The following is a 12356-nucleotide window of genomic DNA, read 5'->3' on the forward strand; positions in this document are numbered from 1 at the left end:
AAAATCCTACAAATTAAAAGAAAAATACAGATAACCCAGTAGAAAAATGAACAAAGGATATGAACAGGTAATTCAGAGGGAAAACTCAAATCAACTATAAACAATGAAACTGTTCTGAACATTGCTAGAAAAAATGGAAATGTAGTGAAAGTAACGGGATACTATTTTACACTTAGATTGGGGAAATGGGAAATATGGTACAAATATGTTGGAGAGCAATTCGGCAACATTTTGAAAAGCTGAGGATGTGTGTACTTTACAATCAAGGAATCGTATGCACTTTATGTATGCACGTTAGAGAAACTCACATGTGCACCTGGAGTGAGCCATGGGAGTGAACAGAGCACAGTGTAACAGTGATGAGATGAAAACACAAGTGTGCATCAGTAGGGGGATACATCAACACCCCACATCCAGTACAGTCACAGGACTGGACATGGCACCAGAGCTGTGTGTGTCAATGAGGGTAAAGCTTACACATAATTCTGAGTGGATGAAAGGTGAAATGAGATGCCATTTATGATACCGTTTCTTAAAATGTGCTGCATATTGTAGGTGCTTATGAATACATACATATGTAATAAAAATTTTAAATATAGGTAGGAAAGGTACACATCCATCTCAGCAAAGTGGTTACCAGTGAGGAGAAAGGGAGTGAGACGGTGAGGTGCTTAACCTGTAACTGTGATATTTTCTTTAAAAATTATGTATGTAAAGGAAATATGAGGAGAGGCCTTATTAATAAAATTAACATTTACTGACTACAATTTGCCATTGTCAGGCACTATTGTAAGCCCTTGTATATATCGGTTCACTTAATCCTCAACGATAAATCAGTGTGGTAGGTACTAATGTTATCATCACCCTTTGCAGAGGAGAAAACAGGCATAGTAAATCAAGTAACTTGCCTAATATTAATATTAGTCACATGACTAATAGGTGCTAGGATTTGAACCCAAGAAGTCTGGGTCCAGAGTCCATAAGTTTAAGCTATTACTCTACCCTGTTGCTATGCCTTATTCTCTCTGAATCTCCTAAAGCAGGAAGGGTGAGTACGGAGCAGTTCTCAGGGGCTCAGAGTGCAGCCTGTGATTCGCTGAGCATCAAGGGCAGAGTAGCCTACATGGCCTTCTCTGTCACAATTCAGTCTTTCTGAAGCCTAACCTGGAACTCTTTGTGACTCCAAAAGGTACAGGGTGGCCACGTTCATCCGAGGCCGCCTCCTACACCTGCCTCTCCCTTCCTCAAAATACCTGACTGTTCAGTCTTCCACTCTTCCCTCTCAGGAAGAGGGAAGACACTCCTCACCAACTCCTTCTTCAGGATCTGCCAGGAATGGGACACCATATATCTCCTCATGGTTCCTGAGTTGTCAAATGGCACAACAGCTCCTTTGCCTTTCAAGGGTAGAACCACAAACCTTTCCCCAAGAATCCAGTTATACTAGAAATAAAGTTTCCTTAGTGGCAAGGTAAGAGCTCTCCATTCCTCATATCCGACCAACAGTGGCTGGAAGCCTTGTTTGGACAGATCTCATGTCACAATGGAGGATTCTGGAAGGAACAGAGGGCAGTGGGAAGTAATTGGAATCTGGGAATCTAATGTTTACTGAGAACTCATAGGCATTATCTTAGTTAATCCTCACAACTACCACAAATAACCCAGAGGGACTTCACACCCAGTCCTTACATGAGGCTGAGGCTCAAAGTAGCTAAATGAGTATGAGTCATGGGGCCATCTTAAAGTGGGAGGCTTCTGGGCTGGGGGTTGGGGCACCCAACCCCTCAGCCTGGGGACCACTCTGAGGCTTAGAAACTGGAACCCCTGGAGTGTAGGTACATGGCACTATCCTGTAAATCTTGTTAAGTCAGCAAATCAGGAACACTCAATGTTGGGCTGCACACCACAGGCCTGCAAGCCCTGTATTTACCCAGCCTCAAGACCGAAGAAATAAAATCCTACAGTCTTGAAGGACGATCGGGGTCTTAGAAATCATTAACTCCAGCCTGTCTCCCAGTGCAAGAATCTCTTCTATGTTGTCCCTGACTCATCACTTTTAACTGGGGTGGGTTGGGGGATTGGGTTCTTTCTTTTTTTTTTTTCCCACAGCACCTTTTACATGCTGACATTAAATTATATGTTCATTTATTTATTTTTTTGAATTTTATTTATTTTTTATACAGCAGGTTCTTATTAGTTATCTGTTTTATACATATTAGTGTATATATGTCAATCCCAATCTCCCAATTCATCCCACCACCATCCCCACCCCCCCACCACTTTCCCCCTTGGTGTCCATACGTTTGTTCTCTACATCTGTGTCTCTATTTCTGCCCTGCAAACCAGTGCATCTGTACCATTTTTCTAGGTTCTACATACATGCGTTAATATACAATATTTGTTTTTCTCTTTCTGACTTACTTCACTCTGTATGACAGTCTCTAGATCCATCCATGTCTCCACAAATGACCCAATTTCGCTACTTTTTATGGCTGAGTAATATTCCATTGCATATATGTACCACATCTTCTTTATCCATTCATCTGTCGATGGGCATTTAGCTTGCTTCCATGACCTGGCTATTGTAAAAACTGCTGCAATGAACATTGGGGTGCATGTATCTTTTTGAATTATGGTTTTCTCTGGTTATATGCCCAGTAGTGGGATTGCTGGGTCATACGGTAATTCTATTTTTAGTTTTTTGAGGAACCTCCATACTGTTCTCCATAGTGGCCGTATCAATTTACATTCCCACCAACAGTGCAAGAGGGTTCCCTTTTCTCCACACCCTCTCCAGCATTTGTTGTTTGTAGATTTTCTGATGATGCCCATTCTAACTGGTGTGAGGTGATACCTCGTAGTTTTGATTTGCATTTCTCTAATAATTAGTGGTGTTGAGCATCGTTTCATGTGCTTCTTGGCCATCTGTATGTCTTCTTTGGAGAAATGTCTATTTAGGTCTTCTGCCTATTTTTTGATTGGGTTGTTCTTTTAATATTGAGCTGCATGAGCTGTTTATATATTTTGGAGATGAATCCTTTGTCCGTTGATTTGTTTGCAAATATTTTCTCCCATTCTGAGGGTTGTCTTTTCGTCTTGTTTGTAGTTTCCTTTGCTTTGCAAAAGCTTTTAAGTTTCATTAGGTTCCACTTGTTTATTTTTGTTTTTATTTCCATTACTCTAGAAGGTGGATCAAAAAAGATCTTGCTGTGATTTATGTCAAAGAATGTTCTTCCTATGTTTTCCTCTAAGAGTTTTATAGTGTCCGGTCTTACATTTAGATCTTTAATCCGTTTTGAGTTTATTTTTGTGTATGGTGTTAGGGAGTGTTCTAATTTCATTCTTTTACATGTAGCTGTCCAGTTTTCCCAGCACCACTTATTGAAGAGACTGTCTTTTTTCCATTGTATATCCTTGCCTTTGTCATAGATGAGTTGACCATAGGTGTGTGGGTTTATCTCTGGGCTTTCTATCTTGTTCCATTGATCTATATTTCTGTTTATGTGCCAGTACCTTATTGTCTTGATTACTGTAGCTTTGTAGTATATTCTGAAGTCAGGGAGTCTGATTCCTCCAGCTCCGTTTTTTTCCCTCAAGACTGCTTTGGCTATTTGGGGTCCTTTGTGTCTCCATACAAATTTTAAGATTTTTTGTACTAGTTCTGTAAAAAATGCCATTGGTAATTTGATAGGGATTGCATTGAATCTCTAGATTGCTTTGGATAGTATAGTCATCTTCACAATGGACTCCTCCAATCCAAGAACATGATATATCTCTCCATCTGTTTGTGTCATCTTTGATTTCTTTCATCAGTGTCTTAATAGTTTTCTGCATACAGGTCTTTTGTCTCCTTAGGTAGGTTTATTCCTAGGTATTTTATTCTTTTTGTTGCAATCGTGAATGGGATTGTTTCCTTAATTTCTTTTTCTGATATTTTGTTGTTAGTGTATAGGAATGTAAGAGATTTCTGTGCATTAATTTTGTATCCTGCAACTTTACCAAATTCATTGATTAGCTCTAGTAGTTTTCTGGTGGCATCTTTAGGTTTCTCTATGTATAGTATCATGTCATCTGCAAACAGTGACAGTTTTACTTCTTCTTTTCCAATTTGTATTCCTTTTATTTCTTTTTCTTCTCTGATTGCCATGGCTAGGACTTCCAAAACTACGTTGAATAATGGTGAGAGTGGACATCCTTGTCTTGTTCCTGATCTTATAGGAAATGCTTTCAGTTTTTCACCATTGAGAATGATGTTTACTGTGGGTTTGTCGTATATGGCCTTTATTATGTTGAGGTAGGTTCCCTCTCTGCCCACTTTCTGGAGAGTTTTTATCATAAATGGGTGTTGAATTTTGTCAAAAGCTTTTTCTGCATGTATTGAGAAGATCATATGGTTTTTCTTCTTCAATTTGTTAATATGGTGTATCACATTGATTGATTTGCGTATATTGAAGAATCCTTGCATCCCTGGGATAAATCCCTCTTGATCATGGTGTATGATCCTTTTAATGTGTTGTTGGATTCTGTTTGCTAGTATTTTGTTGAGGATTTTTGCATCTATATTCATCAGTGATATTGGTCTGTAATTTTCTTTTTTTGGAGTATCTTTGACTGGTTTTGGTATCAGGGTGATGGTGGCCTCGTAGAATGAGTATGGGAGTGTTCCTCCTCTGCAATTTTTCAGAAGAGTTTGAAAGGATGGGTGTTAGCTCTTCTCTAAATGTTTGATAGAATTCACCTGTGAAGCCATCTGGTTCTGTACTTTTGTTTGTTGGGGAAGACTTTTAATCACAGTTTCAATTTCATTACTTGTGATTGGTCTGTTCATATTTTCTATTTCTTCCTGGTTCAGTCTTGGGAGGTTATACCTTTCTAAGAATTTGTCCATTTTTTCCAGGTTGTCCATTTTATTGGCATAGAGTTGCTTGTTGTAGTCTCTTATGATGCTTTCTATTTCTGCAGTGTCTGTTGTAACTTCTTTTTCATTTCTAATTTTATTGATTTGAGTCCTCTCCCTCTTTTTCTTGATGAGTCTGGCTAAGGGTTTATCAATTTTGTTTATCTTCTCAGAGAACCAGCTTTTAGTTTTATTGATCTTTGCTATTGTTTTCTTTGTTTTTATTTCATTTATTTCTGCTCTGATCTTTATGATTTCTTTCCTTCTGTTAACTTTGGGTTTTGTTTGTTCTTCTTTCTCTAGTTCCTTTAGGTGTAAGGTTAGATTGTTTATTTGAGATTTTTCTTGTTTCTTGAGGTAGGCTTGTATAGCTATAAACTTCCCTCTTAGAACTGCTTTTGCTGCATCCCATAGGTTTTGGATCATCGTGTTTTTGTTGTAATTTGTCTCTAGGTATTTTTTGATTTCCTCTTTGATTTCTTCAGTGATCTCTTGGTTATTTTGTAACATATTGTTTAGCTTCCATGTGTTTGTGTTTTTTACTTTTTTTTTCCCCCTGTAATTGATTTCTAATCTCATAGCATTGTGGTCAGAAAAGATGCTTGATATGATTTCAATTTTCTTAAATTTACCGAGGCTTGATTTGTGACCCAAGATGTGATCTATCCTGGAGAATGTTCCGTGTGCACTTGAGAAGAAAGTGTAATCTGCTGTTTTTGGATGGAGTGTCCTATAAATATCACTTCAATCTATCTGGTCTATTGTGTCATTTAAAGCTTGTGTTTCCTTATTAATTTTCTGTCTGGATGATCTGTCCATTGGTGTAAGTGAGGTGTTAAAGTCCCCCACTATTATTGTGTTACTGTCGATTTCCTCTTTTATAGCTGTTAGCAGTTGCCTTATGTATTGAGGTGCTCCTGTGTTGGGTGCATATATATTTATAATTGTTATATCTTCTTCTTGGATTGATCTCTTGATCATTATGTAGTGTCCTTCCTTGTCTCTTGTAACATTCTTTATTTTAAAGTCTATTTTATCTGATGTGAGTATTGTTACTCCAGCTTTCTTTTGATTTCCATTTGCATGGAATATCTTTTTCCATCCCCTCACTTTCAGTCTGTATGTGTCGCTAGGTCTGAAGTAGGACTCTTGTAGACAGCATATATATGGATCTTGTTTTTGTATCCATTCAGAAGCCTGTGTCTTTTGGTTGGAGCATTTAATCCATTCACATTTAAGGTAACTATCGATATGTATGTTCCTATGACCATTTTCTTAATTGTTTTGGGTTTGTTTTTGTAGGTCCTTTTCTTCTCTTGTTTTTCCCAGTTAGAGAAGTTCCTTTAGCATTTGTTGTAGAGCTGGTTTGGAGGTGCTGAATTCTCTTAGCTTTTGCTTGTCTGTAAAGCTTTTGATTTCTCCATTGAATTGAATGAGATCCTTGCTGGGTAGAGTAATCTTGGTTGTAGGTTCTTCCCTTTCATTACTTTAAATATATCATGCCACTCCCTTCTGGCTTGTAGAGTTTCTGCTGAGAAATCAGCTGTTAACCTTATGGGAGTTCCCTTGTATGTTATTTGTCATTTTTCCCATGTTGCTTTCAATAATTTTTCTTTGTCTTTAATTTTTGTCAGTTTGATTACTATGTGTCTTGGCGTGTTTCTACTTGGGTTTATCCTGCCTGGGACTCTCTGTGCTTCCTGGACTTGGGTGGCTGTTTCCTTTCCCATGTTAGAGAAGTTTTCGACTATAATCTCTTCAAATATTTTCTTGGGTCCTTTCTCTGTCTCTTCTCCTTCTGGGACCCCTATAATGCAAATGTTGTTGTGTTTAATGTTGTTCCAAAGGTCTCTTATGCTGTCTTCATTTCTTTTCATTCTTTTTTCTTTTTTCTGTTCTGCAGCAGTGAATTCTACCATTCTGTCTTCCAGGTCACTTACCCATTCTTCTGCTTCAGTTATTCTGCTATTGATTCCTTCCAGTGTATTTTTCATTTCAGTTATTGTATTGTTCATCTCTGTTTGTTTTTTCTTTAATTCTTCTAGGTGTTTGTTCTTTAATTCTTCTAAGTCTTTGTTAAACATTTCTTGCATCTTCTCGATCTTTGCCTCCATTCTTTTTCCGAGGTCCTGGATCATCTTCACTATCATTATTCTGAATTCTTTTCCTGGGAGGTTGCCTATCACCACTTCATTTAATTGTTTTTCTGGGGTTTTATATTGTTCCTCCATCTGGTACAAAGTCCTCTGCCTTTTCATTTTGTCTGTCTTTCTGTGAATGTGGTTTTCCTTCCACTGGCTGCAGAATTGTAGTTCTTGTTGCTTCTGTTGTCTGCCCTCTGTGGGCTGGGTTCTTTCTATGCTTGGTGAAACATCCCATTCTACTGATGGAGCACTTTCATTACAAAGGTATTTTACCTTGATCCAGAATTTGATCTCTATCTGTCCTACTCACCCAGTCCCCCTCTTCTCTTCCTTTAAACCACAGACACTAAGTCTACTGGCACTTATAATTGATGACCTTTCAAATATTTGAGAATAGCTGTTGTTATCCCTTGTTTTTGCTTCTCCATGTGAAACTCCTCCTTCCAAGATTCTGCAGTGTTTGAGCACAGATTATGGTTTCCAGATCCTTCACCACCCAGCTGGCTCCCCAGCAGTCTTTCAGAGAACATGTGCAGGTGCATGATTGGGTCTGGCAGATGGGAACAGATGACCTTGCACTCATCTCTTCATTACTTTCATTCTATTTTTCTTTCTGTCAGTATTTGTTCTTCCTATTTAAAGATGCTTGCCCTTCATAAGGGAAGACAAGTGAAACTGGAGTTGAATGATTCTACATTTTGTCAGTCTTCTATCATTCTTCCGAAACACAGCTTTAAAGCATGAATTCTCAACAAGGGTGATAGTACCCCTTAGAGAGGGGGCAAAATTGGTTCATGGGGACAAAGAAAGTCCGAGATATTAAAGTGGTTTTGTAGTCCTGCAAAGCACAATCTTACTTGACAAAATCTTATTTCTGGGTATTTAATTTCTCTTGTTGGGGAGAATTTGAACTTAATTTTTGTCTTTAGGGGGATTGGTGATGAAAAACCGGTTGAAAACACTTCTTTAAGTCAAAGTATACCTACCAAAGTTCTCAAATGTTTTTAGTATTTAAAAAAGCCCCAATCTCAGGAGTTCCCTGGTGGTCCAGTGGTTAAGAATCTGCCTTCTAATGCAGGGGATGTGGGTTTGATCCCTGGTTGGGGAACTAAGATCCCACATGCCATGGGGCAACTAAGCCCGCCCGCCACAACTAGAGAGAAGCCCATGTGCCACAACTAAGACCCGACTAAGCCAAAAATAAATAAATAAATAAAAGCCCCAGTCTCAATGGGAATCTGCCTTTCTTCATTCTCTTCTTACATATATTCCCAACAGCGTGTTCTTTTTCCCCATGAGCGGGGGCTCTGAGCAATTCTGGGAAAAGCCAGGCTTAGTGAGTTACACAGGTTTCTTTACTGCAGGGCTTCTTGGCACCTCTCACATTCAGGCACGCTCATTTCTTTCTCAAAACCACCCTGGGAAGGAAGTTTCACAGCCTGTCCCTGTTTTACAGTCTATGAAATAGGCTGGGAACAGTTAGGTGAATTGCTCAAGTTTCCATGGCCAGGAAGTTGTGGAGCCTAGGGGTGTGAGTGCTTCCTCGCAAGCGTGGACCAGTCCTACCTCTGAGGTTCACAGTGCACACCTGCTTAGCACAAGACCTGGCACATAAAACCCTCAGCAAAATAGCTGTATCATTTATTTACTGTTAATGAACTTAACAGCCTATGGAGTCTCCTGGGAAGAATCACGGGGGTCGTACTGGTGCAGGTCACTTGCTAATTGTCCTGTGTGGTAGTTGGAGACTTTGGTAGTAGGTGTCAGATTCCAACCCTCTGCAAAGACCTTAAAAACCCCAACACCTGTGCCCACCGGTCTGGCTGTCCCCTCGCTCCTGCCTTGGTTTAAAACTAATCAATAAGCCCTGCCCGCTCCCTGATTCCTTTTCCCAGCTTTTGGTTGGAAAGTGCTGAAATTAGGCCACTTTTGCTCCTCTCCAAAGGGCCTACAGAAGTGAGCCAGTGTGACCAGCACATTGTCTCAAGTGCTAGACTGGGTTTGGCCCCCAAGACCTTGAACTTAGAAGGCGCCCAGCCCAGTGTCTTGCATATCACGGGGCTCTGGCAAATGTCAGCCCTTCTCATTATCATCCTTGTGCTTCTTGCTTGTCCAGAAGTCACACTCTGGCTTCTCATTTGGCTTTTACTTTCCATTTCTGGCATTCGTTCCTGCAACATCTTACCCATCTGATATCCCAAAGCAGAGCGCGAGGGCTTTTCTGTAACCTTACCTGCAACCTCACACCTGGTCTCAAGAGGGGTGCCTCTTTAGGCAGGTGGGCCTCAGGTAAGATAATTATATGTGTGCACCACCCACCCTGCACCTCAAATGAAACCATGTCAGAACACTGAGATGCCGGGGCAAGGGAAACAGCCACATTCCAGGAAAAGCATTTTTATTTTACTTAAAAATTATTTACAGTTTATTGAGCCTTCACAAATGCTTTATTTTAAAATCCTCTTTTTTTTTTTTTTTTTTTTAAATCTGAAGAAAATCTTGGGTTGGGGGTGGGGAATAGGGAGGGGAGTGGTGACAGGCTCCTTAGGGATTTTGCAAAGGGATGGATTAATGCAACAGCAGTGGAGTAAGGGGTAATGAAAGGAAGACTAGCCAGGCAGGCCCCCTCGGGCCAGTGGCCAGCTGGGCAAGACGACTGCATGATGGCAGTCCTTGTTTGAAACTCACCGTTTACTGGTTTGGGTCGGAGCACCCAGCACCAAGGGCTGATACTTTGCCTATTTCTACGAGGCAAGAGTAGGTGTTGGGGGTGGGTGGTAGCTGTGAGTTATCTACAAGAAGTCATGCACTGCTGAGCCTCAGGCAGAGCCAGGCAAGGGGTGTGAAGTCAATAATACATTGCTGAAAAAGGCATCTCCAGCTGGAAAGTCTACTTCCACATGCTGTGCCCCTCCTGTTGGCAACACCTGCTCTGGTTTGGTGGGGCAGGGGGACCAAGTTACGTGGGCTGTAGGCTGTACAGTACCACAGGGTGTGTCAAGGGTTTCTGACGACTTCCACGTGGTGGGTGCCAGCTTTCCCTATCGATTTGATGGACACTTGAGAAGACCATTTACAACTAAAAATCTGTCTCAAACTACCAAGTATTCACTTCACTCTGCACTGCAGAAACTCTGGGCTGAAAGTTCCACTAGTTAAAATAGTGGGTTTTAACACTTTGTGGGTCTGAGACCTTTGAAAATCGTATGAAAGCTTTAGCCCTCTGGAAAACACACATAAGAACGCAAACACTAAATTCTGACAGAGTCAGGGGTTTCATAGACCCTCTGAAGTCCAACAATGGACCCCCAGGAGCAATGGACCCCAAGTTAAGGACCCCCTGAGTTAAAGGTTCCTCTGGGTAAGTATTTTCTTTTGAGATGCAAATGACCCAGAGGAATTATCAGCCTCCCCGCTCCCCATGTGATTATTGATTGAATGGGTGGGGGGAGGTGAGGGTAATGGTTTTGGAGGAAGGGAAGGGAAGCCTGAATGGTATACCCCAGAGAAAAGTTAGGGAATGGTTTGGAGATCAGCAGGTAGCACTGGATCACTGGATCCCTGATCTAGGGGTGGGATATACATCAGAAAGGGGGGCAGGTGTCCCAAAGACAACCTTCACTTACTTCCACATTTTCCCTAAGGCTGGCTCTGTGGTTCCGGATCAGAACGAGTTTATTCTTCAAGTAGGTCTGTGCAGTCATCCTGCCATCTGGTGGTGATGCTTGGAATTGCACCTGCCCCAACATCAGGTGAAAAACCAGAGATCTAAGATCAGTACGTTCTTAGAATAAAGTACACTCAGCTGACTTGCTGGAGTGGAGTAATGGGTGGGGGTGGGGGGAATGGATGAAAAAAGAAGAGTGATTCTTCAGTGTTCCAGTGTAATATACACTGAAGTTCCATGAGAGCTTGCATCCTTCTTGGCCGACCTGGGCACTCTTTGGTTTGTCATGGCTAAAAACTTTCCACATATATATATATTTTGAACTTAAAACCTGAAGTTCCATCTCTGGCTCCCAAATGGGATTCTCTGCTCCCTGCTCCTCCTCTTCCAGAGCAGATTTATTGTTGGATTGATGAGTACTGATCAGGAGCCAAAACAGATGTGTCCCTGGGAAATACAGTGACTTGAGGTTCCATCTCACATTCTTTCCATTCCAGCTGAGACACACCTCCCAGGCTGCTGGAACCCTTATCTAACAGGAAACTGGTCACTGACAGTTTTCTGTCCTGTAACTTCACATGCCAACGTGACTGTCCCGCTGCTCTAAAGTTCTGGAGGAATTCTTGGTGCATCTCCTGAACTAATCTTCCTATCTGCTGCTCCAGCCTCCTTTGTGCCCGTCTGCCAGTGGCACCTTTTGACCTAAGCTAAGTATGAAATATGGTGCCAGGGGACACCAAAGAACAAAAAAGGGCATCAGGGATCCTCGAGTGGCACTGTCAGCCTGGGGTCATTTCTTCTCCAGTCCCAGACTGTGCTGTGGATAAGACCATTTCTAGCATGTTCCACTGAGGCACCTCCTTCCGTTATGGCTACCGCAAGGCTCTGAGTCAAACTGGAGGAACGAGGGAAAATCTGCCAAACTGACAGCTAGGGGTGAAGAGGTGGTAAGGAAAGCGGAACGCTCTGTCACCTGTGGGAGGCCTCGGGGAGAAGCAGATGATGGGAGGACGGGTTCTCCCCAAAGCTCTGGAATCTCACGCACCCAGCGAACGCTGACTGCCCTGTCATGTGATGAGAGGGGTTAAGTTGGAGTTCTCCTCAGAGGTTCTCTCTCCATCTGGTGACCTCTTCCTTTTTTGACCACCTGAAAAACACAGCTTGTAAGGATCAATCTTCAAGACTGGGAGGACACTGATACTCTCTCGGTGGTCTAAGCTTTCTTCAAAATAGAAGCAGGAATGGAGACAAAGCCCTTGATAGTTTGTCAGAAGTAACCTGCATTGTCTCCTGGTGCTGACATCAGCATATTTACATCTTGAAGGATTAGGATGCACCTTCCACCTGAGATGACATCTCCAAAAAGCCGCACACCCAGGCTAGTGCCAATGGAATGGAGATTTCCTGGAGAAGACTGAGCGAAGCCCACATAATGCCTCAGGATCACGCCTCCCCATCCCCAGCTCAAATGACTGCCAGACACCCTCTGAGAGAGGACTGGTCTCACAGACTTTGATGTCCCTGAGCCAGGGGTGGTGGGTGTAGTTGGGAGCAACCCCCCCCGCCCCCCAGGGACCTACATTCTCTAGATCAGAGGCAACCTCCCTTCTGCACTGGGGTACGTGGGGGTAATTATATAACTGCCCTC

General features: G+C 41.9%; 1 protein-coding gene across 3 annotated transcripts in view; it reads right to left on the reverse strand.

Moving 5' to 3' along the window:
* Positions 1–11755: 11755 nt before the first annotated feature.
* Positions 11756–12356, reverse strand: part of CNNM1 (cyclin and CBS domain divalent metal cation transport mediator 1) — a 53390-nt gene continuing 52789 nt past the window's right edge. For all 3 annotated transcript variants that reach the window (XM_082425119.1, XM_082425118.1, XM_082425117.1), the window contains one exon: positions 11756–11855. In XM_082425119.1, coding sequence (XP_082281245.1) covers positions 11776–11855 — 80 coding nt within the window. In that variant the 3' untranslated portion in view covers positions 11756–11775. The remainder of the gene's footprint in view (positions 11856–12356) is intronic.

This window comes from Balaenoptera physalus, assembly GCF_965194825.1.
Source record: "Balaenoptera physalus genome assembly, chromosome: 14".
Taxonomy (NCBI): domain Eukaryota; kingdom Metazoa; phylum Chordata; class Mammalia; order Artiodactyla; family Balaenopteridae; genus Balaenoptera; species Balaenoptera physalus.